Genomic DNA, 27,310 nt, shown 5'->3' on the forward strand with positions numbered 1-27,310 from the left:
TAATTATACTGTTAACTGAATTTTTTACCAAAGACATGTAGCAGAATACATTTTGGCTTAAATTTATGACAAAATTTGATTTTATTTTATTTCTTTTAAAATAGAAAGAAAACATTGTTTTTCCCCCCAAATTTACGCTATTTTTTCGCTTATATCGCAAAATAAAACCCCCCCAAAAAAAATAAAAGACGGAGTCCTGAATAAATACCACCAAAAGAAATCTCTATTTGTGCAAACAAAATGATAAAAACGTCATTTGGGTACAGTGTAGCATGACCGCGCAATTGTCATTGAAAGTGCGAGATCGCTGAAAGCTGAAAATTGGTCTGGAAAGGACGGGGGCGAAAGTGCCCTGTATTGTAGTGGTTAAAGGGGTTGTAAAGGTAAATGTTTTTTCACCTTAATGCATTCTATGCATTAAGGTGAAAAAACATCCGACACTGCCTGCGCCCCCCCGTTTTACTTACCTCACCCCTTGAAAGTCCTGCGCTCATCCCCCTACGTCGTTTCCACCGTTCAGCCTGGCCGCTGATTGGCTGGAGTGGATGGAAAGCAGCACAGCCATTGGCTCGCGCTGCTGTCAATCACATCCACTGACGCGGAGCGCCGGGGCCGTGTGATACAGCGAGCGGCTATAGCCGCCGGCTGTATCACGGGAGCACGCCCACAGATGCTTCTCACCATACAAGGGAGCTCGCATGAAAGTGAGAAGCACCTGCGGGAGGAAGCCGAGACAGCCGCCGAGGGACCCCAGAAGAGCAGGTTCGGGGTCACTCCGTGCAAAACGAGCTGCACAGTGGAGGCAAGCATAACAGGTTTGTCATTTAAAAAAAATAAAAAAAATTCACTTTACAATCCCTTTAAAACAAACCTTTTACCTCAGTAGCTGTAGACAGAATGGAGAAATGCATTTTCAAATTTCAGCACAGACGTTCTGAAATCTTATCACCGCCCATTACTTTTTTTCCTCAATAATTCTTTATTATTAGATTCTTTACAAAGACATTACAAAATGATATCCAAATGGGATTCGAGGAACATTATCCATAGCAGCTGGTGTAAGAATATAGAGCAGTGGTCTCCAAACTGCGACCCTTTGCTTGCTTTTATCAGGCTCCTGGGGCACTTTTCTTCCCACTGATGCAAGACACCATCCCTCCCACTGGCACCAAAGAAGGGGAGCTATTCCTCCCCATTGACCTCAATGGGGCACTACTCCTCATAATACCATAGATGCATCATTTACTCCCATGGACGCCAGGACATTTTCTTCTCCCACTGGCACTAGTCCGACCTCCCCTAAAAAGTTTGAAGCACAGTAAACTGGCCCTTTGATTAGAAAGTATGGAGATCCCTGGTATAGAGGGTCATAAAAAGAAGAGTATTTGCCAAAAAAAGGTTAGCCCTGACAGAATAGGGGATGACAAAGCAATCGAATCAGTCTAACTTTACATACAAGAGCAAAAGGCTAGGACAAAGAACAGTTCCATAAGTCATGCCACTTCATAGAAAATGTCAAAAAAATATTTAATCTTGGATAGGGTAACGACAAAGTTCAATCAAGCTGGAGATGTGAATATCTGCCATCTATTAGTAACCGTATGTTCTCAGGAGCGCTGCAGATTCAAGTCAGTTATCACATCAAGCAAGCCTGAAGAGAATGCACTGACCCATAGTCTTGCAATTGCATTTAGTTTGGCAGATCCTCATTTCACCAGCCTGCTGACCCAACGTAAATGAAAAGCAAAACCCCGATTTAGAGAACTGCCATGCAGCATACACAGCCACAGAACTAGGTTGTAGTCTAGGAATCATAAGGCCCCTTTCACACTGGGGCAGTAGGTGCGCCGATGGTAAAGCGGTGATATTTTTAGCGGCGCTTTACTGTCGGATTTGCAGCGCTATTCAGTCGCTAGCGGTGGGTAAAACCGCCCCGCTAGCGGCCGAGAAAGGGTTAACAACCATGACAAAGCTTTGCTGGCGGTATAGCCGTGGTGCCCCATTGATTTCAATGGGCAGGAGCAGTGTATACACCGCTACAAAGATGCTGCTAGCAGGACTTTTTTTTATCGTCCTGCCAGCGCACTGCTCCAGTGTGAAACACTGAAGAGAGCAGTGGCCGTTTTAGGTCGATTTGCAGGCGCTATTTTTAGCGCAATAGCATCTGCAAAAGGACCCAGTGTGAAATGGGTCTAATGGGGGCAACCAGGTCTTCATAGAAAAGAGTTTGCTTTGTAACATACAGAATACCTCTCTAAAAAAGGCAACACGGCCACCTTATCAACCAGATCTTCACGAAGAGAAAAAACAGCACATTCTAAAAAGGCATTAAAGCAGAGCTCTAACCCTCCGCTTCCACAATTGGAACCTTTCAAGGGTGAGGGAGGAGCAAGTACCTGTTTGACAGGTATACGCTCTCACTTCCGGCTGACATTTCCGGGGCAAACGCATCCGGAAGTTCGGCACCTCCCGCCGCCAGGCCAGTCACAAAGCGCAGCACGTGAATGTGCAGAAGGGAATGGGCTGTAAAGCCCACAAGGCTTCACTGAGGGCTTCCCTTAGCCGAGATGGCGGCGGTAGCACCCGATTGAAAAATTGGCTCGGGAGAAGACATCGCTCGATTCATGGACAGGTTCGTGTCCCAATATTAAAAGTCAGCAGCTATAGTAATGCGTAGCTGCTGACTTAATTGTAGCTTTGCTGGCAACAGAAAAAAATAAAAATAAATTACACTATATACATACACACACACACACACACACACACACACACACATATACACACACCACAAAATTAAATAAGTGTCCTCTTTAGTTACTAGTACGGTGCTTATTTTTTCCCAATTTAATGTCAGTCAGATCAAAAGGCAGGCAAACTTACCCCCACTTTCCTCTTGGTTGTCCGTGGTTTCCTCATCAAGCTGGGAATTGCGACGTTTTCTCTTCACACGAGAATACATATCAACATTTTCCTAGAAGGCAAGAAAACACTTTATAAAACTGATGCTTTTTAGGTGAACTTGGAATAAGTAGTGTGCACCCTATAACTATCCGATCTAATTCATATCAAATATTTGAAACCACTAACAAGGCAACACAAAGTAATGCAAGATAGCGAGAACACTGAACAGACCACAGGTTCGGGGTCCCCACACAGCTTGTGCAAGCAGTTGACTTGACACAATAAGGTTGATTTACTAAAACTAGAGAAAGTGCAAAATCTGGGGCAGCTGTGCATGATAACAGCGCATTAACTTCAGCTTGTTCAATTAAAGTGGTTGTATACTCATTTTTTTTTACCTACAGGAAAGCCCATAATAAGGCTTACCTGTAGGTAAAAAAAAAATATATATATTATTCCCCCCGGTATGCGCCGCTGACTGCAGCGGCGCATACGCACAAGGGGATTCTCGGCTGAAAGTCCGGCAGTGGCTGGACTAGGCCGGGATGTCAGCTCCCTCGGCGTGGATCGGGCCAGATGTCAGGGCCTCGTTCTAAGGTAAGTATTTCATAATGAGCTAGTATGCGGTGCATACTAGCTCATTATGCCTTTTGCTTTGCAGGTGGTAAAAAAAATAAAAACATTAGCGGGTTTACTACCGCTTTAAGTTTTTAGGAAAAATCCTGCAATTGGATTGGTTTACTATGCAGATCTGCACCAGATTTTGCGCTCTCCCATTTTTAATTAACCTAAATTTATTTGCTTTTTAAAAAAAATAAAACAACTTTTATTGAATGTGTTTTATAAACAGAAATTTAAAAAAGGGGAGGGGGTTAGAACGTAGGCTGCAACAAAAAGGAAGTTAGCACCCAGATGCATTAGTAATTTCATCAATATGAAGCTCTTTCCTGCCTCTGCACGCACTTCCCACTGTCCAAACAGCCAATCAGTCATGATCCAATCAGGCAGCAGAAACGAACAAATGTGTCTCTACAGCTGTGCTATCTAAATTTGCGCTATAATATATAGACACATACTCTTTGGGATGGGCTCGGGCGTGTTCAGGTTTGTAGTCCCAACCCACCTGAGCAATCCCGCCAGGAAGCCGTGAATGCACACTGTCAACTCATAGGCAGCGAGGCATTTCCCAGCTGCACATACACACGCTGCCTATGATTGGCGGTGTGCAGCGACAGCTTCCTGGCCGGATTGCGACTACGATCCAAACACGCCTGAGCCCATCCCTACTAACTACAAGGTCAATTAGTGGGGAAAACATGGCCAGTGGCATCTGGAGATACAGGACATTTTGTTACTCTGGACAAAGCACTGGGTATTCTAGCAATTTATTCACAGATTTTAATTGAAAATGAAAGTGTAAAGTTGCCAGTAGTTAGGCCTTATGCACACAGGGCGTTAGAAAATGGGATGCCTTTAAAATCCACACCTGTCCCCCCCCCCCCCCCCTTCATTCCACAAGTGGGATCATCATGATCAGACTTCTGATGCGACTTCTATTCAAATCAACAGGCTCCTATAGGGAACCATTGGTTTTGAATAGAGGCATGAGAAATGCTTGAGGCTTAACACGGCTGTATCCAGCATTAAGCCGCATTTAGCAGCTTCGGGCAGAGGCTGGAACAGGTTACATACGGGAGGAACGCTTAAAACTTTCCAAAAAGGTGAAATTGGCCTTTAAATTTACTATTTAGATTTTTGGTCCTGTGTATCTACATTTTAATTAAACAGATCTATTTATGCCTAGGTGATCTAACAATACAAGCTAGGTAGTGCAAAAAGTTTTTACCTCTTCCGTGTCATTGAAGACCCCCAAATCTTCAAGCTCTCGCATACGCCGTCGTCGCATCTTCTTCATATCATCCATTTTCTGTAGAACTGCTTCAGCCGTGCTGAAAGAAATGAAAAATGTTGTGTGGGCACAAATTTTACATGTCAGACCCTGCAAACAGTTCTTTCCTGTAATAAGATTCATCATAGAAAAAAAATAAATATAAAAAAAAAAAAAGCAAATACAACATTTTATCCACTTGTCAAAGGGTAAAATATTTATACATGCCAAGCGCTCCACAATTTCATACGCTGCAATGACAACTCATCGATAAAAGTCAGGAGGTTTTGTGCATTTTATGCAAAGTTTTTGAGAAACATTCACAGTAAATGGAAGTGGTGGTAGGTGGACAGGTGGGCATAGCATAGAACTTAATAGGTTCTCAAAATTGCACTTTACGGGGGAAAAAAATAAATAATAAAAAACAATCTAAGACGATGGAACTATACTTAAAAAAAAAAAAAAAACACCATAAAGGCTACTTTCACACTGGAGGAGTTTTTCAGGCATTTTAGCACTAGAAATAGCACCTGTAAAGCGCCTGAAAACATGCCCCCCCAGTGTGAAAGCCTGAGCACTTTCACACTGGGCGGTGCACTCACGGGAGGATAGAAAAAGTTCTGCAAGCAGCATCTTTGGTGCGGTTTGGGAATGCTACATACAGCGCTCTTAAACTGCCCCTGCCCATTGAAAAGAATGAGCAGCGATACCGAATTGCTCGCAAAGCGATTCGCCAGCACCAAAACACTGGCACTCTGAACCCTTTCTTCGGCTGCTAGAGGGGGTTAAAAGCACTGCTAAAACTAGCAGCGCATTACCGCCAACGCCGGGAGCCTTCAGTGTGAAAGTAGCCTGTTATACTTTGAAGGGGAGAAAAAAAATAAAAAAAACACACAACCCTCCAAAAAAAAAAAAAAAAGCTCTACATGCAGCAAACAACCTGGAATCCTGGATGAAAAACTTTGAAGAGCCACACCGCAGCACGATTTATTGTGACCACAGTTCACTGCTTCGAGAAATGGGCTCTTGGCAGCTCTAAAGGGTCATTTATTGTGTGACAAAAAAGGTCTCCATTTCTAGTTAGATAGTGGATAGTCAGTAAAGGGGCTATATACTATACAATCTGATTGCATAATCTTTAGATCTACCAACTATATAGTGCCTGGCTGGATACAGATAGATTTGGTGTTCATATTAAATAGTTTTGTTAAATTGAATTTGTATTGTCAGTTTGACCCTAAGGGTGTAATACGGGAATGGGTGGTAAAGAAATATAGAACAAAAAAAAAAAAAAAAACTAGCAGAATTTCCCAAGTTTCAAGGTTCCCAGCTCACTTCAGCATTCAATTACAACAATCTAATGCAGTTAAAGTACAAGTCCACACCAACACAAAAACTCCTTTCACGCTGAGCTAGCGCTGCTCCTTTTAGCTGAGCTTTTAAGCCTCTAGCGAGGCGCTTTTAAACCCTGCGAAGGAGTTAAAGCGGTAGTAAACCCACAAATTTTTTTTTTTTTTAAACCTGCAAAGCAAAAGGCATAATGAGCTAGTATGCACCGCATACTAGCTCATTATGAAATACTTACCTTCGAATGAGGCCCCGACATCTGGCCCAATCCACGCCGAGGGAGCTGACATGCTCCCTCGGCGTATCTTCTGGGTATCGCGGCTCCGGCGCTGTGAGTGGCCGGAGCCGCGATATCGTCACTCCCGCGCGGGAGATTTCATTCCGGCCGGTCGGCCACTGCCGGATTTTCAGGCCGAGAATCCCCTTGTGCGCATGCGCCGCTGCAGTCAGCGGCGCATACCGTGGGGAATATCTCCTACACCGTACAGGTTTAGGAGATTTTTTTTTACCTACAGGTAAGCCTTATTATAGGCTTTCCTGTAGGTAAAAGTAAAAAAAATTGAGTTTACAACCACTTTAAACATACCCATGTTGCGGCGCTTTGGGAGCTCTGTATAAAGTAAGACTTCTAATGTCCCGAAAACACAGCGACCCAGTGTGAAAGCACTCTGGCTGTCACATTCAAGCGGTATGAGGCAGTTTTCAGGCGCTTTACAGGTGCCATTTCTAGCTAAAAATGCCTGAAAACTGCCTCAGTGTGAAAGTGAAGAAAATCACTACATACCTTTTTTAAAGCCACTCAAGTCCCACGCTGAATTGTCAGCTTTGCTATAGTGGTGGGTGCAGAGGAGGCAGCCAACAACAGAAGTCCCATTGTAACTCTATAGGCGACTTCACTTCCCAGCCGTTGGTGGCCGTCTCCTCTGCAGAGCTTCTGCTGCTGGAGACAGGACCAGAGTGGCTTTAAAAAAGGCATGTATAGCAATTTTTTACAGGGCTAGATAGGTTAGTGTTAGATTGTGGGTGCCTGTAAACTTAGATATTTTAGTGTTAGGGTGGACTTACACTTTAACGCAGGACACATCTAGCCTAGATGGATGCTCATCTTACCCTTAGTCAAATCTATCCTCCCCATGCCACCCATTTGGAAACAGACGGTGACATACTTTGTGATTAACTTGTCAAAGAGCACAGACTGATTTGTGGTGCTGTAGCGACTCCTCCGGATCCTGCCACTCCGGCGAACTTCCACGAGACCATCTTCCACAAGGCCATCTTCCTTGTGGGCAGCAACTTTTTCTGCACCTTCTCTCGTCCTCTTCATTGGTTTCTTTCCAGCAGACGCCATCACCTCTGAAAGACAGCAATAAAGTAATTTGAGGTGCTTTTTTTTGTGATACTCAATAGCACAGATTGCATGTTATTCTATAAGCAATTCCAAAAATCCATCAATTTACTACAAGTTCAGATGAGATCTCACCAGTTTTAAAGAAAAATAAATAATTAAATAAAAAAAAAACCACCACACAATTTTTCTGCTCTGCACAGAATGAAAGTTTTTTTTTTACCTTAATGGATTAAGGTGAAAAATGCAGCAGCCCCCCCAGAGCCCTTTACTTACCTGAACCTGGTCTTTCCAGTGACTGGTATGAGCACAGCAGCTCCAGCCGGTGTCTCGGGTCCCCATTAGGGATGGGCAAACTGTTTGGCCCGAGCACAAGTTCGGGCCGAACTTTGTTCGGCTGTTCTGCGAACACCGAACAATATGCAGCGTTTGGGGAAAAGTCGAAACACAGTTAAAGTCTATGGGACATTAACATAAAAAAATCAAAAATGTTAATTTTAAAGGCTTATAGCCACCTCGCGCCCGCGCTACTGCCAAAGTATCACATGTGGGTTGCAAAAGTAATTCCTGCACTACTTTTGGCAATTTCAGGTGCGACCTCAATAGGCATCTGTGCATGAAGCCGCACTGACATGTGGCTTGTAAATCGTGTGATTTCAGATGAAGTCGAACAATTTCAAATCCGCATCAATGAGAGCTTAGCGTCAACCAGTGCAGCCTCATCAGTGCACATCATTTTCAAAAATTTTAGAACAAAAAGAAAATTGTGTTTTTTTTTTTACATTTCTGGTGTTTTTTTTTGTTTTTTTTTATTAAACGAAAAAAAGAAAAAAAAAGAAAAAAAGAAAAAGAAAAAACCCAGTGGTGATTAAAAGAAAATTATATTGGTCTTAAAAAAATAAATAAATAAAAAAGTCAGTTGGGTAGTGTTGCATGATCGCACAATTGTCAATGTGACAGCTCTGAAAGCTGAAAACTGGCCTGGGCAGGAAAGGGGGTAAAAGTGCCCGTTAGGAAAGTGGTTACGAAGAGGGCTGTGCCCATCAATGAAGAGAAAAGCTTTTATTGCTGAAGACTGTCTCTCCTCCAATAAAAAGTCTTCCTGCTCACAAGCTTTTGTCATCTTGCATTCAAGTGCCAATTTAGGGCACCTTTCATATTTAGCGATTTGGGATTGTGGGTGGAATTGCCAGGATTCTGCACGTCATTCCCAACTGCACTGCAATGCTGACAAAAAGGCAAAATCTGTAAAGTGAACTTATACAGGACCCCCTCCTCACCACCCCCCCCCCTCTATTCCCGCCATCCTGTAGCATGGCTATCTACTGTTCTGAGCCCCGGTAAAGCCGCCTCGGGTCTGTGGCTTAGACATCCCCTCGGCATTCACACACCTTCTTCCCCGCTGACAGGACGGGCTACGCAAGTTCTGATTGGTCGGCGACAAATTAGAAAACCCAGACGGGATATGTTTTGGAGATTCAGCTGTGGTGATTTCTAAGCCCCAGACCCCTATATATATATATATATATATATATATATATATATATATATATATATATATATATATATATATATATATATATATATATATATATATATATATATATATCGGGGATCAAAACAGGAGATTGCCGCGCTACAGGTCAGAGGACTTGGGGGAGGGGGGGGTGTCCTGTGCAACTTCACCGTACAGATTTTTCTGTAAAGGTAAACGTTTAATTTGGTTTGCGTTAAATAAAATATAGCAATGTTTTTCTTTAAATAATTAAATTAGTGTGCCTTTACTTCAGAAACAGGGAACTGATCCAACAACTCTGAGGAAGGATTGGATTTTCCCCCACCCTCTTGCATGACAAAATTTCTAAACAGCTGTCCAGGGGAGACGTTTTGCTGTGCTCCGGACAAAAACCTGCAGCTTGGAAGGCTGAACTTGGTCATCGGACTTCCAATCTCATTAGCCATTGCATTTAGCTGTAAAATGCAGTTGCACATTGTCACAAGTATTAGTATCTCTTTTTTTTCCATCTTTAGAAAAGGGTACAAAAAGCATCAGATACTTCAGAATCAGTAAAACTTCAGTGTCATTTCAAGCGATTTTGTAGCAGCCACAGAATCACTTATTCAGCACATTTCCTACTAGGAAAATCTGAATAACTGTCAAAAGTAGTTGTAAACCTCAAACATGAAATATGAATAAAGCATATCTTTCCATGCTTTGTACCGGTCTCTATCCACAGTAATGTGTGATTTCTCTTTGTTGCCTCCTCCCCCTTGATCTGCTTGGTTCACTTCTGACAGCTTTTCCTGATTTCAAGAGATAAATTGGTGAGGGAAGGAGATCTCCAGCACACAACCTGCAATTGACAACCACCGCTCTGCATGTTCCTGTAGACTGGGAGGAGGGGCGTCCCTTTACGCCAAATCAGGGCTCGACTCTTCAGCAAGATCCCTGCCCCCTGCTTTTCAGAGCAAATATATACTGTATAAAACAGGTTTTGGGATAGAGTGCTGCAGATAAATAAGTACAACTTATTTAGGGGAATTTGTTTTATTCTCTGTATAGTCTGCAGCCAGCCACTTCACTGAGTATACATAGAGGTTTACAAGCACTTTAAAAGTTCAGTGCTACCAACTGTTATAGCATTTGACGTTAGCTGATGGAACGGATTTTTTTTTTATTAGCTAGCTACTCATGTTCTCCAAAGCTGTTAATGTATCGCACAGACAACTTGGAAGGGGTGTCAAATTGGTGGCCCTCCAGCTGTCGTGAAATTACATGTCCCATCATACCTCTGCCTGTGGGAGTCATGCTTGTAACTGTCAGTCTTGCAATGCCTCATGGGATTTGTAGTTTCCCCAACAGCTGGAAGGTTGTCAGGTTGAGACACCTCATTTAAAAAGTGATATTAAAGTCTCCCCCCCCCCTTAAAAATAAACATGTTAGACCTGCCTGCTCTGTGTAATGGTTTTGTACAGAGAAGCCTGGATCCTGCTCTTCTTGGGTCCTTCTTCTGCTCCCCTGGCCCCTCCCTAATGTTGAGTGCCCCCACAGCATGCAGCTTGCTATGGGGGCACCTGAGCCGCAGTTTCCGTGGAGTCCAGACATGGAACTGCAGCTAGGTCACACACCTCTCTCCTCATTGGCTTACTGACTGAGCAGCGGGAGCCAATGGCGGCACCGATGATGTGTTTCAGGCAATCAGAGGGGAGAGTTCCGGGCAGCAGAGACACTCGTGCAACATCGCTGGATTGAGATGGGGCTCAAGTATTTGGGGAGGGCTGCTAAACACAGTATTTATTTATTTATTTTTTTTTACACAGAATTTTTTTTCTATCTTAATGCATGAAATGCATTAAGTAAAAAAAATAAAAATAAAAAAAACTTCTGGACTTTACAACCACTTTAACTTCACCCTAAACAACATCCATCGATAAAAAAAAAAATAAAAAAAATAAAAAGCGTCATTTACATTAACAGAATAGTCATCAGGGATGAACTTTACCTTCATTGGAATCGCCATTTATAGTTACATCTGGTTGTAACCTCGCCAGCCTCCTAAAGAGGAAAAAAAATAATCATCAAGATAATTACCAGAAGACAAAGCACTGCATAAACAAAAAGATAAAACTACTAAGGTCTAGTTTTTTTTTTTTTGCTTTTGGAAGTTAACTACTGGTTTAACATTAACAGAGTAGGTTAATGATTGAAATCAGCTCAGAAGAAGTTGATGGATTCGGGCTGCCAAGGGCACTGAACTGTTTTTTTTCTTCTTTTACAGGGTTAGTTTACCAAAAAAATTAAAAAAAACCCTGCGGGTAAGGGGTGTCTAGATATTAACTGTAATGACCAAAGATGAATAACAGACTTGCTAAAGGTGTAGGACATGTATGTGCCTCATGAAGGCTGACTGGAATATATCCAGGACGTTGCCAAGTGAGGCCTAGTCATTACTGCTCACCTCCACCATCACAGGAGCGAGCTCTCAAATGCTGAGCTCAGAGCTCCGGCATCAGGGGACATGAAGAGCATGTGAGGTGGTTTGAATCAGAGAAAGAGCTCACTCCTGAGATGGTGGAGGGGAGCAGTAAAGCCCAAAGCTTCACGCACCAACGTCCTGGGAGAATTTCAGTCAGGCTTAGAGAAGTTGGTAAATAACCTACACCTATAGCAAGGGCACCATTACATTTCAGTCAAAGCTGCACAGTTTGCTTTGATCTACAGACACCCCATTATCTGCATAGGTAGTTGTTGTGGTATATGTGAACTATCCCTTTAAAACAGTGCAAGAACAAAAACGTATTTTAATAAAATATTGTTGCTGTTCAAATAGTAGGCTACTTTCACACTGGGGCGGGCGTCGCCGTTGATTTCAATGGGTAGGAGCGGTGAATACAGCGCTCCAAAGATGAAGCTAGCAGGACTTTTCACCGTCCTGCCAGCGCACCGCTCCAGTGTGAAAACCCTCAGGCTTTCACACTGGAGTGAAAGGGGCCTGAAAACCACCTCGGTGTGAAAGGGGCCTTATGCAACCATATTTAATTTTTACTTCCCTCCAACTAAAAGATTTCAGTTTAAACTGTACAACTCAGCTGAACAACAAAGGGTCCAATTACAAAGGTGGAAAAAGTTCTGAAACTATTTATCTTTGTCTCATTTTTGTACATCACAGAAACCTGACATTTTAGCAGGGGTGTGTAGACTTTTTACATCCACTGTACCTGGCCACGATGAGGTAGAGCAGAAGTGCACCTGTCTAATGACCAAAAAAGCAAGAAGCTTGAAAAATTGGGTGGAACGACTTATTTACAATGGGGGGGGTGAAGCACCCACACATCAGCTTCAATTACCTGGAAAACCTTTTCTCCTCTGTGCCGTTCATGGTCTCGGTTTCATTAGTCTTGTCTAAGCTGGAATCGGAATAGTTATGTCCATTCTCGGGATTTCGCTTCCTTAATGACCGCAGGGCATGTTTCTCATCATTAGATTTATTGGCAAACGACCCCTATTTTGGCAAGAATACAGACAAAGCAATAGATTAACAAGAGAATATGGCTCTTCGTTGTATGTATAATTGTGTTGCGATTTTGACACTGTGTATATACCGAGGGCTAATAACCAACCTAAAAACGGATTACTTATTTCACTTAAGACCTCACGCACAAGGAAAGAGGATGAAAATATGCACAGTTTAAAAACGTTCTGTGCATCAAACGTCTGTATTCAAAACACACCCGCGGCCAAAAGCAGATGTAGGAAAGCATACAGCCATTCACTTGTATGGCAGTCTGCACGAAAATGCTAAGAAAATTTTTATGTGGAAAAATAAAGTAGCGCTCCAACTCGTACTCATGTGAATGAGAACAAGAGGTAAAGTGGCAAAATATGATGCACCCGAATTCAATAGTGATAAATATAAAGCAATCAATATACAAAAGTAAAATATTGCGAAATATAAAACAAGTAAACACTAAGCGATAAAATAAATAAAAGCAATGTGAGGGGCAAAAATGAGCAAGCCCCTCGCATTGCATTTATTTTAATCGCTTCTTGTGATCACTTTAACCACTTGCCGACCGCCTAACGCCGATCTACGTCATCAGAATGGCACGGGCAGGCATAAGCACGTAGATGTACGTGTTTTGCCTCCCGCGGGTCGGGGGCCCGATCGGGCCCCCGCCCGGTGCCTGCGGCGGTCGGTTTTCGTTCGGGAGCGATCCCGGACGAGGGGACGGCCATTCATTCATGGCCACCCCCTCGCGATCGCTCCCGACGAATGGAAATCCCCGGTGACATCACTTCCTCTCCTGTAATGTAAACACAGGAGAGGAAGTGATGTATTCTCTCCTCCGTGTCGGTATTTTTCGTTCCGACACGGAGGAGAGCGGATCAGTGAGTTGCACCAACACATCCCACACACAGTAGAACATGCCAGGCACACTCACACCCCCCCTTTACCCCCCGATCACCCCCCCAATTACCCCTGCCCCCCAGTCACAGTGACACCAATGTCATTTTTTTTTTTTTTTTTTTTTTTTTTTGCATTGGTGTCATTTGTGACTGTAATAACTGTTAGGGCAGTTAGGGTTAGCCCCCTTTAGTTCTAATGTACCCCCCTAACCCCCCCAATAAAGGTTTAACCCCATGATCACCCCCCGTCGCCAGTGTCACTAAGGCTGGGTTCACATTGCAGCGGTTTATGAGAACGAATGTGATTCGCACCGCACTGCAGTGCAAATCACATCCGATCTCTGTGCGATTCGAGTTCAGCCATTCGCCGCACCCGCCGCACCCGCCACACCCGCCGCACCCGCCGCAAATTCGCACGGGACCCTTTTTTTGGCCCGCAGCAGAATCGGATCGCATGGGTGTTCACACCATGCGATCCGAGTTTGCAGATCGCACTGCGATATGCGAACTGATCTGGGGGTGTCAGTAACATTTCACTGACACTCCCAGCAGTTCGCATAGGGCAGTGTGAACTGCCGCCGGGAGGCATGCGATGCGGGAACCCGCCGCGGATTCGCGGCGTTTCCGCATCGCTCCAGTGTGAACCCAGCCTAATAAGCGATCATTTTTCTGATCGCCGTATTAGTGTCACAGGTGACGCTAGTTAGGCAGGTAGGTATTTAGGTTCGCCGCAGCTTTTTATAGCGCTAGGGACCCCCATATACTACCGCATAAAGCCCCCTGATTGCCCCCTAGTTAACCCTTTCACCAGTGATCACCATATAACTGTTACAGGTGACGCTGGTTGGTTAGTTATTTTTTTATAGTTTCAGGGCACCCGCCATTTATTACCTAATAAAGGTTTAACCCCCTGATCACCCGGCAGGTGTCATTTGTGACTAATAACTGTTAGGGCAGTTAGGGTTAGCCCCCTTTAGTTCTAAGGTACCCCCCTAACCCCCCCAATAAAGGTTTAACCCCGTGATCACCCCCCGTCGCCAGTGTCACTAAGGCTGGGTTCACATTGCAGCGGTTTATGAGAACGGATGTGATTCGCACCGCACTGCAGTGCAAATCACATCCGATCTCTGTGCGATTCGAGTTCAGCTATACAGATAGTATGGCTGAATTCGTGTCGCACCCGCCGCACCCGCCGCAAACTCGCACGGGACCCTTTTTTTGGTCCGCAGCAGAATCGGATCGCATGGGTGTTCACACCATGCGATCCAAGTTTGCAGATCGCACTGCGATATGCGAACTGATCTGGGGGTGTCATTAACATTTCACTGACACTCCCAGCAGTTCGCATAGGGCAGTGTGAACTGCCGCCGGGAGGCATGCGATGCGGGAACCCGCCGCGCATTCGTGGCGTTCCCGCATCGCTCCAGTGTGAACCCAGCCTAATAAGCGATCGTTTTTCTGATCGCTGTATTAGTGTCACAGGTGACGCTAGTTAGGCAGGTAGGTATTTAGGTTCGCCGCAGCTTTTTATAGCGCCAGGGACCCCCATATACTACCGCATAAAGCCCCCTGATTGCCCCCTAGTTAACCCTTTCACCAGTGATCACCATATAACTGTTACAGGTGACGCTGGTTGGTTAGTTATTTTTTTATAGTTTCAGGGCACCCGCCATTTATTACCTAGTCTCACTAGTGTACCCCTAAATTTAGGGGTGTCTACTTTCTAAAATGGGGTCATTTGGGGGGGGGGGTTTGTGCCATCTTGGCATTTTATGGCCTTCAAAACTGTAACGCCCTTAGAAAGCCTGAAGGCGGTGCTTGGTTTTTGGGGCCCCGTACGCGGCTAGGCTCCCAAAAAGTCCCACATATGTGGTATCCCCGTACTCAGGAGAAGCAGCAGAATTTATTTTGGGGTGTCATTTCACATATGCCCATGGCATGCGTGAGCAATATATCATTTAGTGACAACTTTGTGAAAAAAAAAAAAAGTTTGTAATTTTCCCGCAACTTGTGGCAAAATATAAAATATTCCATGGACTCAACATGCCTCTCAGCAAATAGCTTGGGGTGTCTACTTTCTAAAATGGGGTCATTTGTGGGGGTTTTGTGCCATCTTGGCATTTTATGGCCTTCAAAACTGTAATAGGTAGTGAGAAGTGAACTCAAAAAATTACGCCCTTAGAAAGCCTGAAGGCGGTGCTTGGTTTTCGGGGCCCCGTACGCGGCTAGGCTCCCAAAAAGTCCCACATATGTGGTATCCCCGTACTCAGGAGAAGCAGCAGAATTTATTTTGGGGTGTCATTTCACATATGCCCATGGCATGCATGAGCAATATATCATTTAGTGACAACTTTGTGAAAAAAAAAAAAAAAAAAAAAAAGTTTGTAATTTTCCCGCAACTTGTGGCAAAATATAAAATATTCCATGGACTCAACATGCCTCTCAGCAAATAGCTTGGGGTGTCTACTTTCTAAAATGGGGTCATTTGTGGGGGTTTTGTGCCATCTTGGCATTTTATGGCCTTCAAAACTGTAATAGGTAGTGAGGCGTGAAATCAAAAATTTACGCCCTTAGAAAGCCTGAAGGCGGTGCTTGGTTTTCGGGGCCCTGTACGCGGCTAGGCTCCCAAAAAGTCCCACATATGTGGTATCCCCGTACTCAGGAGAAGCAGCAGAATTTATTTTGGGGTGTCATTTCACATACGCCCATAGCATGTGTGAGCAATATATCATTTAGTGACAACTTTGTGTAAAAAAAAAAAAAAAATTTTTTTTTTGTCATTATTCAATCGCTTGAGGCAAAAAAATAAAATATTCAATGGGCTCAACATGCCTCTTATCAATTTCCTTAGGGGGTCTACTTTCCAAAATGGGGTCATTTGGGGGGGTTTTGTACTGCCCTGTCATTTTAGCACCTCAAGAAATGAGATAGGCAGTCGTAAACTAAAAGCTGCGTAAATTCCAGAAAACGTACCTTAGTTTGTAGATGTGACAACTTTTGCGCAAACCAATAAATATACAATTATTGACTTTTTTTTTACCAAAGACATGTGGCTGAATACATTTTGTCCTAAATGTATGACTAAAATTGAGTTTATTGGATTTTTCTAATAACAAAAAGTAGAAAATATCATTTTTTTTCAAAATTTGCGGTCTTTTTACGTTTATATCGCAAAAAATAAAAATCGCAGAGGCAATCAAATACCATCAAAAGAAAGCTCTATTTGTGGGAAGAAAAGGACGCAAATTTTGTTTGGGTACAACATTGCATGACCGCGCAATTACCAGTTAAAGCAGCGCAGTGCCAAAGTGTAAAAAGACCTCTGGTCATTTACCAGCAAAATGGTCCGGTCTGAAAGTGGTTAAAGCCACAGATCTTGCTCATCTTTGTAAGAATCTTATGCCCAAACAAAACCATGCTTGGTTGATCTGCACAGTATGGAGCACATTTTTCTTCATTTTATATTTTGATACTGTTGACCATCCATTTGTGGACGGGTCTTGGACTCATTTAGCTGCCGGTGGTTGGTTCCTTTCGGTCCTGCAATTTGGGAGTGTTCATCAATTATCGCATCCAACACTACACCTTCAGAAGAATTACAAGCTCGTTTGACTCACTGCCGTAGGGTAGGTGGGTCCATCACAGCTGGCAAGAGTACTCTACCTCTTCTATACCATTGTTCTGAAGTGCCCACAGGTTTACGAAATGGTCCACTAGGACCATATATAAAGCATTCCATCCGGAAACTTTTCCGGACACTCATCATATAGACTATGTCCCACATCCTGTTGTGTTCCGCTAGCACCATTTAGTGTTTACACTTGGTTTTTTATATTTCACTTTTGTATATTGATTGCCTTATAGTTATCACCATTGTTATATTAGCATCATTATTGAAAGTGCATCCTATTTTGTCACTTTACCTCTTGTTCTCATTCACAAGTTTGAGCGCTACACTTATGCCGGCCATACACGGTTCGAATTTCGAAAGAATTTTCTTCCGAAAATCGTATCTAAGAATTTTCGTATGAATTTCGCACCATTAGTGGGCTGCAGCAACAGCCGATTTTCGTGCGGAAATAAAATTTGAGGAATCGGACATGTTGGAAATTTTTAGAAAAACTAACGATTTTCTAATCAATGATGGGAGAATCGTGCGAGAAACGTAATAAGAAAAGAAAATGTACGGAGATAAAAGAAGATTCCCAGCCAAGAAAATTCTTTTCTGTAGCTACATGAGGTGAAATTGAAGGCTTGGTCGGCCGAATTTCGAAAATCAATGGTGGCATCATCGGATCACAAAAAAAACGAATTTTCTGATTTTGAAAAGAAAATTCGTTCGAAATTCGACCGTGTATGGCCTGCATTAGTTTTCAACATATTGTTTGAACTTTGTTTGGATGTTAGCTGCTAGCATTTCATTATTGTTTCATGTTTTGAGTTTAGCGCAGTATTTTCCCCTCCTTTTTTTCACTAAGAATATTTTTAGCCTCTCACCATCTCTTACTACTTTCCTAGAGCTTATTGTCAACATTTGTTACTTGAGACTGACAAGTGTTTTTGAAGATACACCTGGTTATACTTCCTATGGTAATTGCCAAGTTATTAGCCTGAATAAATGCATATCGGGTGAGGTTCAAATTCTTATGCAAGGTCTCTGAACCAATAGAGAACCAACTGTAGGAATGAAAGCCCTAAAGCTTGTGAATTCAAAACTAAAAAAAGATAGATTTTTTTTGTCCCCTCAGAGTCCTTTTAGTGGGACCAGCAAAGAAATAAAAGGGTGGCCATCATTGACCGTTTAGGTTTGGTCAATTGGCCGCTCAGCCCGTAGCGCAGCGAAGGTGGTCACATGTCACCCCCCCCATACCTAGAAGCATAGGATATTTGAGTGCTACAACAGACTGAGGGACATGGAAGCACAAGAAAGGAAAATATAAAATGTTGGGGAGGTGTGCCTTGAATGAGCAAAGTGACAGATTTACTTTAAGTAAAAATAAGCTTTACTGCAAGGGCACCATATCCGTGAGAAACCTAATAAGGCCCCTTTCACACTTGTGTGACTTTTCCTACGACTTGGGACTGCAAAGTTGCATGACAAGTCATACCCCCATGCTTTCCAATGAGTAACATTTATGTGTGTGACTTCAAGTCGCAGAAACTGCAAAGTAGTCCCTGCACTACTTTGATCCAACTTTGATGCACCTTGAGGTCCACAGACCTCAAAGATTACACAGGCATTGCTTCAAGTCGCGTCAAAATCGCGTAAATAATACAAACTACTGTAAACATTACAGCGGATGCAGCCGCCACATAGGGCAGTAATCATACAACACAAGAGATAAATGTGACAATAGAAAAGCAGTAACTAGGGATGTAGGATAGAACAAATATATGTACATGATAGAAATTCAATGCACAATTGACACGCATCCATTAGTAAAAGAAAAGCAAAAAAAACGAAAGTATGTACTAAGACTATTATGTGCCATCAACAGCCTAATTGGCATACCAGAGAACCCACAGGTTTCAAAATTTCTCAAAAGCACGGAGGGACTAAAGAGCTTCAGTGCTGCAGAGTAGAACTGGTTATAGGGGACCATATCAAAAGGCTGCTTACATCTTCTCCAGCATGTGCATGCAGGTCCAGATCAAGGAACAACCTAAGGGATCCCACCTGGGCTTGAAAACAGAGGCATGTCTCCTGCAGGAGTAAGTAGTACCTTCATCCGAGTCATACCAGGTACTAAACCCATGTAATTCCAGTTGAGTCAGAACCAAAGCGGATTTCTTTTCCTTCAGTACCCAGATGAACCTCTCTGCACGTTGTAGATCAGTTTCTGCCCTTGATGAAGTGAAGCAATCACCAACTGGGCATATGCTATTCAATTTCTAAACGTATGCGTTTTCAGAACTCAAGACCCTTGAGGTCCAGAATAGGCTGGGCATCACCATTTAGCTTGAGAACCATAAACAGGTTGAAATATGAGCCATGACCTCTCCTGGGGGCACAGGTGCAATGAAGTCTTCGGACAGTGGTCTTTGCAGAGCAAAAAAGAAATGCTCTTTTACAGGTTGGGAGTTGACCTTGAACGCATAAAGCGCAAAAAAAGAATGCAGTGGAGCTCCAGCTTGTAGCCCTCATACACCATGCTTAGACAAAGCTGCCCGAGACCGAGTCCAGGAAAGCCAAGAGATGTTGTCCTAACTGCATGAATGGACTGGAGGACCTAGTTCTTCATATGTAACTGGGATGTAGGCTTTTGCTTAGAGCCCGAGACTGGTCACTTATGAAAGGAGCTATTCTTGGATTCTGGATCTTGACCAGTGACCTTCACTTTTTTGGGGGGAAAAAAAAGAGAATGCTTTACCTTCTGAATGCAGAGGTTCTCAACTCCTGTCCTCAGGACCCACTAAAGCTGGCCATACATCTATAAATTATCTATAGATTTTCTATGGTTAGAAGGAAAAAGTGCAACAGATTTCTCCATGTTTGCTAAACTGTGTGGATGGAGGAATCTCCCACTTTTTCCATCTAACCATAGAAAATCTGCAGATAATCTATAGGTGAATGATCAGCTTAACAGGCCAGATTTTACGTATTACTTTGGGAATATACAGACAAAAATACTGCAATCACTGAGGAGCAAATTATATCACCCGTGATGTCTTTCAGTAATCTTGGAAACCTGCCCTGATGGTGGGTCCTGAGCACAGGAGTTGAGAACCACCGATCTAAAGGATGGGCCAAACAAGTGTTTACCGTCAAAAGGCAGACTCTAAATATACCTTAGCAGAGAAGTTCTGCAGAGCAGTATTCAAGCCATAGGATCCTTTTCATGTGGACCTACCCATTTATCAAGTACGCCAAGGCATCCACTAAGAAATTCAAGGCTCTCAAAAAATCTTCCAGGAGCTGCCAAATGGCAAGATCTTCTCAATCGAATTCTCCAGCATTAAGTATGCTTCGCTAAAACTAAGGACCCTGCAAAATCTCACCACAAGGAGAAAGTAATCTCATACCAGATTAAAGTTATGTGTAAATGAGGGCCGCCAACCACCTCAGCTCTTTGGACATTTGTTGTACATCCAGAAAGTAAAGGGTTAGGCATAACCTCATTGCAGTACCAGCTATAAGCTCATATTAGTTTTGTTCAGCCGGTTTCCGAAAGTAAATTAAGATTAATCCGGGTGGCTGTATAGCCGCCTGATCACTTTTACAATGTGGGCGGTGTGGTGCACACTCCACAAAACGTACACTCCCTTTACTGCAAGTGTCCGCACACCAGTGCGCTCTCATGTCCAGTGGTAACCTGCTATGCCATGCCATCAAAAGCACTGGAGAAAAACACGGAACGTTCGCATTTTCCACACCACACATCACCCCAATGTTGTAGTGTAAACGGGTCACATAGGAAACAATTGTGCCTACAGATAAAGGTGATATACTTGCACGAATGACAGAAAATTGACTTTGTGTAACTGAATCTACATCCAGCATAACTTTCCCACTTCAATTCTGGCCTAGGCGAGAATGTATAACCACATTATGCACAGTAAGGAGCAAGCTGCAACTCCGCAGGAAGTCAAAGACAGCTCCCAAACCCAAGATGGTGGCATTGGGGCTGTGCAGCAGTGAGAATAATTGACTGAGGGAAGCCAGCGCTGGACCAGTTTTTGAAAGAGAAGCTCACCTTAAAAATAAAAATTTAAAAAAGCCCACCATAACAAATGAACTTTTGCAGGTTAAGAAATGTGCATTATTTTTGTTGCAGGATCCTGGAAAGCATTGCACCAGCAATCAGAAGATGGTGTCGCCTGCACACTGTCAGTATCAGCTTACCCGTACAGGTAAGCCAATACTCTGACAGGAAGACTAAATGCACTACCACAGCGCCATGGTAGCCAAGGATGTTGAAGCTTGTAGTTCATTCAGACACACGGAGCTGTGCGTATGACGGATGTGGCCATGTGGGTGGAGCTGGAACAAACATGCAGGACATACTGCTGACCAGCAGCGGCACCCACCCCAGCCACCAGAGCCATGCCAGCGGACCCCGGACACAGATGCCACGCCTCATGCGGGCCCTTGGTGGCAGAGGGGGTATTTAAAGGCTGCATGTTTTTCCTGGAAAATGGGCTGAGCTGCGCTCTCCAAGGTTGTCCTGAAAGGCAATTTGAGAAAATTGCATAAATAGTTTGGGGGTTCCAAGTCATTTCCTAGGAAGAAAAAAAAAAAAAATTTTAACTTGTAAACAAGTGTGAAAAATAGGCCTGGCCTTCACAGCCAGGTTCCTACTGTCAAGGTACCTGCTCCCCCTCCCCAAAGTACCAAATGTGGGAGTTTGGGGGGGGGGGGGGGGGGGGGGTGTGGTGGATGCAAACCAGTAGAACTTCCCCTCTTGGGTGAAGTTCTGCTTTAACACTGTGTATTGCCCCTTTTAGCATCAATGACAGAATGCAGTCATTTGTAATAGATGTCTATGAGGGCCGGAATTTTTGCAGGTGCTATAGCTGCCTATTTATCTTTTATCCTCTTGTGTGAACCACATGCCTGAGGTCTCCCCAGGGTGGTTTAATGAGATAAAAGTCAGGAGACTAATGGCCACTCCAGAACCTTTACATTTTTCTGCTGTAACCACTGGAGGGACAACTTGGCCTTGTGCTCAGGGTCATTGTCTTGCTGAAAAGTTCAAGGAGCATCTCATGTGCGGATTTCATGCAGAAGGTCGGCGAACTGTCTGCCGGTATTTTCTGATAACATGCTCCATTCATCTTGCCATCAATTTTCACAAGATTAGCCGTGCCTTTAGAGCTCACTCCCCACAAAACATCAGTGATCCACCACAATGTTTTACAATGGAGGATGGTATTCTTGTCACTATAGGCCTTGCTCATCCCTCTCCAAACAGCGCTTATGGCTGCGACTCGTACTGTGGTCGCATCACTCCAGATTAGTGTGCCGGAAGCTCTGTGGCGTGTCAAGGTGTTGTCGTGCATCTCGTAACTGGGTTTTGTGGTGCTGGCGCAGCAAAGACTTCTTTCTGGCAACTATACCATGCAGCTCATTTTGTTTACCGGATATGACATCACCCACCGGCCGGTGTCCTATCATATACAGTCCCCCATCGTATAGTGTCCGCTGTGTACTGCACCTGCGCAGTACACAGCACCCACACAGATTCAGAAAATACCCGAAGATGAACAGCGCCTGCGCCGATAGTCCAGGTTCTATCCCCAAGTGAACATAGAGTTGGAATAAAAAGAGCCGAGTGCAGCGAGGCCGAGCCCGAAGGGACCCCTCTAATTTTGCCAGCCCTATGTCCGTTTGGATGGTGTGGCTAGCACCTCCACTCACAGCGCCGTTCATCTTCTGAGATTTTCCGAAGCTTCTTCTGCTCCATAAGCAATGCGCATGCGCTGTACGGGGCGGACAGTATATGATGGCAGGACACTATATGCCAGAACACAGGGACCCGGAACTGACATGCAGGTCATGCTGCCGACAAGCAGCAGCACCCACTACCATGCAACTCATTTTGTTCAGGTATCCACCTACTGTGCTCCTTGGGGAAACACACTCCCCCCCCCCCCCCCCCCCCCAACATATTGTATTTATCCTAAGGTTACCTGTGGATTTTTCTTTGAATTCCAGACAATTCCTCTGGTAGTTGTGCCTGCAATCTTTCTTGGTCTACCTGACCTTGGCCTGGTATTAGGAGATTCCTGAATTTTCTACTTTTTAATAAGTGATTGAACAGTACTGACTTGCATATCCATGGCTTTGGATAGCTTTATATACTTTTCACCTAACGTTCCACTACCTTGTTAGGCAGGTCTTTTGACAGTTTTATTTCTGCTCACCATGGCTCAGTACCCAGCCTGCTTTGCGAAAGAGCTAATAAACACATTGACTATTGATACAGACAATTTGCAATTTAAAAAGCCACGGAAGTGGAAAATTAAACTTTAAATTGCCATTTTAACCTGTGTGTGTCTGTAGCAAGGCCAAACATTTCAGGGGACAGAAACATTTGATCGGGGGCCAGTTGGGCGATTTATGTTACGATTTAAAAAAAAAAGCCAAACTATGTGATAATAAATGGCTTCAAATTATCACTAATATTATATTAAAGCCTTATTTTTATTTTATTTTTTAAATAAAGATGTTCTACTTACCTGCTCTGTGCAGTTGATTTTGCAAGGAGCAGCCCATACCCTCTTAGGTCCCCATCTCATGTTGAGTGCCCCCACAGCAAGCAGATTGCTATGGGGGCACCCGAGCCGAGCTGCTGATCAGTGTGTCCATTCAGACAGAGCCATGGTACGGCCCCCCCTCTCCTCATTGGCTTAGTGACTGATTGACAGCAGCAGGAGCCAATAGCACAACTGCTGTGTCTCAGCCAATCAAGAGGAAGAGTCTCAGGCAGCCAAGGCTCTCGTGCAACATTGCTTGATAGAGATGGCGCTCAGGTAAGAATTGGGGGGTGGGGCTGCTTGCTTCACACAGAAGGTTTTTTTATTTTATTGCACAAGACAAAAATAATCTTGTGACTTTAGAACCACTTTTAACAAAAGACAATTTCATTGCATGATATTTTCAATATCAAAATTTCATAATTTCTGTCAGGGTGTGCACACTGTTTAGGCATAAAATAGGGGGAAAAAAAAAAAAAAAAAAACACTCAGTTCAGGTGGAGTGTATAGCCCGTCACAAAGAAAATGAACAGCAGTACGTCAATGCACTTGTGTAAACAATTGCATCAGTGGGTATGGCATATTTACCTCCTATATATGCAAAATGTGTGGCCTCTCGGTGGGTGGGTCTCGGCACTGAGGGGCAGCACATTTGAGTGCATTAGTGAAAATAGAACTGCGTTGAGCACACCCCCGCCACAGTTACCAGTGGCTAATAGAAATCACATGACCATAATCCCCGCCTCCCAAACCCCTTAAAGTGATACTAAAGCCTAGCTTTTTTTAAAAATAACAAACATGTCATACTTACCTCCACTATGCAGCCCGAACATCCTCTTCTGGGGTCCCCCGGAGACTCCCACAGCTCCTCCCTGCATCAGATAACCCCCCCCCCCCCAAGAAGGGGGGGGGGGGGTGTTACCTTGCGGGCGCACTCCTGAATAATTCATTTGGCGTCCATAGAAGCCGAATGTATGACTAGGCCCTGCCGCCCCCTGTCGCTGGATTTGATTGATAGCAGCACAGCTACTGGCTCCCGCTGCTGTCAATCTATCCAAGCAAAGCCGGGACTCTGTGGAGAGAAGGACAAAGTAAGGCAAGTAAAACGGGGGGGGGGGGGGAAGACGGACTGCTAGGCGTTTTTTCACTTTAATGCATAGGATTCATTAAGGTGAAAAAAACACTAGCCTTTACAACCCCTTAAAGTGGAGTTGCCCCCCAAAAAATAAAACTACTTAAAAAAATCAAAAAAAAATAATTGGCAAAAAAAAAATTTTTTACTCACCTCTAAATACCGGTTGCTAGGGGGTCCCTCGTAGTCTGCCTTCTTCATTGCCCGGGCTGGTGACATCACTTCCCCTCGCGCCGCACATTCACCTGGGACCTGTCACGTGTCCCAGGTGACTGTACGGCGTATCACGGCGCCCTGCGCCGCTCGCGCAGTGGGTGCCCGGCTGTGAAGCCACAGCCGGGTGCCCACAGTATGCATGACGGCGCCGCGAGCGGAGCGGGGAGCGAGGGGGGGGGGCTTCGTTCCCCCGCATCGCTGGAACCCGGGACAGGTAAGTGTCCGATTATTAAAAGCCAGCAGCTGCAGTATTTGTAGCTGCTGACTTTTAATTTTTTTTTTTTTTAGGGGGTACCCCACTTTAAGGCAGGGCTCGACAAAACCCGGGCGCCAGGTCGCATTTGCGACTAGAATTAGCGACCTGGCGCAGCACAGCGGGGGGTATCCTGTCTCCGTGGACCCCCCGGCGTGATCGCGTCGGGCCGCGCCGCCGGCTTTGAGGCCTTCTGCGGTCCTATGGTTCCTTCTGGAATCTGGCGCCCTCTTGTGGTGGCCGTTGGAATTACAAACCAGCAATGCTAATGGAGCTTCCCCTGCCTGCCTAAACACACACATAGAATAAAATATATATATATAACACCCTAGAGAATAAAATGGTGGTCATTGCAATACTGTCTGTCACACCGTATTTGCACAGCGGACTTACAAGCGCACTTTTTTGGGGAAAAAGAATTTAATAAAAAAAAAAAAAAAAAAAAATAAGACAGCAGTAAAGTTAGCCCAATTTTTTTTTATATTGTGAAAGATAATGTTACGCCGAGTAAATCGATACCCAACATGTCATGCTTCAAAATTGCGACCGCTCATGGAATGGCGACAAACTTTTACCCTTTAAAATCTCCATAGGCGACATTTAAAAAAATTCTACAGGTTGCACATTTTAAGTTACAGAGAAGGTCTGGGGCTAGAATTATTGCTCTCACTCTACTGATCGCAGCGATACCTCACATGTGTGGTTTGAACAATGCTTTCCTATATGCGTTCGCTTCTGCACACAAGCTTGGCGGGACAGGGCGCGTTTAAAATTATTTTTTTTTCTTATTATTTTAACGTTTTATTTTTTTCACTGTTCTTTAAAAAAAAAAAAAAAAAAAATGTGTGTCACTTTTATTCCTATTACAAGGAATGTAAAAATCCCTTGTAATAGAAAAAAGCATGACTGGTCCTCATATATGAGATCTGGGGGGTCAGAGAGACCTCACATCTCATATTTACACTAAAATGCAATTTAAAAAAAATTTGTCATTTGAAAAAAATAAAATAAATAAAATGTCCCTCTAAGAGCTATGGGCAATGACTTGGAGACGGGGGGGCGCTATCTTCCCCTCACTCATCTCCATGTCAGGCCAGGGACAGGTCCAGATCGCCGTCACGGACCTGGCTCCTAACTTTTTTAGCTGGCTCCTAGATTCCAAGCCAATTTGTCAACCCCTGCCTTAAGGGGCCAGCTCTAAGGGGTTAAGCAAGCCATGTTTTGGAAAAGAAAGAAAAATTCACTTGATCCCTCCATCAACATTAGGGGTGCAACGGATCGTCACCGATCCTTGATCCGAATGGATCACCCTGTTCGGATCAGCACACCCCGCGATGTGCTGCCTCAGCCTTAGGAAAGGCCGCAGCTTCGGCCATCTTTGTACAGCCGGCAGCCGTTTACAATGTGATCGCTCCCTCAGTTTCCGGTGCAGAAACTGGCTGGAACTGATTGCACTGGTGTGAACTAGAGCCATTGGAATACATGGAAAACACTGTGCATGCATTTTTAGTGCAGAAAAAAAAAAAAAGGCACATGGAACTGCATCTGGTTTGAACTAGCACTCAAGCTTTTGCACTGAGCAGCACAGGGTGTACCAACATGGCTTCCGCCACCTTCCTACTGCTGGCGTCCAGCTTCTTTCAAAATGTAACATCAAAACAGCATCACAGATGTCAATATCCTATATTTATATACAAACATGTTATTTCTAAAACTCCTCTTACAATTCAAGACATTGCTGGGTGCAGCAAGATGTCTGCATGTGTGTTCTACCAGATTACCGCTACCTGTCAGATCATGAAGCATTTGGAATCCATCACACATGTGCAGGAAGTATTTTTTGGTCAGACCATCACTTCCGTTACACAGTCTGATGGGTAGCGGTAATCTGATAGAACCAGAGGGCCTTTAATGGATTTAGGATGCCGGGAAGCTGGGCACATGATCATGTGACCGCCCTGATTGGCGGTCACATGATTGAAAAGCCCCTGATCACAAAAGCAGCTGATGGGAGCTTCCCATGCTGGGTGACTGCGCTCTCATCACAGCTGTTTTTGCAATATTGCACACAAATATGCAGCTGTTCGGCGCCAAGGCCCATCCGCAAAGAGGCAGCATATTTG

General features: G+C 44.1%; 1 protein-coding gene across 1 annotated transcript in view; it reads right to left on the reverse strand.

The window, feature by feature from the left end:
• The window catches only part of ATAD2 (ATPase family AAA domain containing 2), an 89,643-nt gene that overhangs the window by 59,721 nt on the left and 2,612 nt on the right, over positions 1-27,310 (reverse strand). The window contains exons 2-6 of the mRNA XM_077493290.1: positions 12,330-12,484; positions 10,985-11,037; positions 7,303-7,489; positions 4,748-4,850; positions 2,881-2,971 (exon numbers count right to left, since the gene is read on the reverse strand). Of these exons, the coding sequence (XP_077349416.1) occupies positions 2,881-2,971; positions 4,748-4,850; positions 7,303-7,489; positions 10,985-11,037; positions 12,330-12,484 (589 nt within the window). The remainder of the gene's footprint in view (positions 1-2,880; positions 2,972-4,747; positions 4,851-7,302; positions 7,490-10,984; positions 11,038-12,329; positions 12,485-27,310) is intronic.

This window comes from Lithobates pipiens, unplaced genomic scaffold (genome assembly GCF_037356315.1).
Source record: "Lithobates pipiens isolate NorthernLeopardFrog02 unplaced genomic scaffold, aLitPip1_a1.2 Scaffold_19, whole genome shotgun sequence".
Taxonomy (NCBI): domain Eukaryota; kingdom Metazoa; phylum Chordata; class Amphibia; order Anura; family Ranidae; genus Lithobates; species Lithobates pipiens.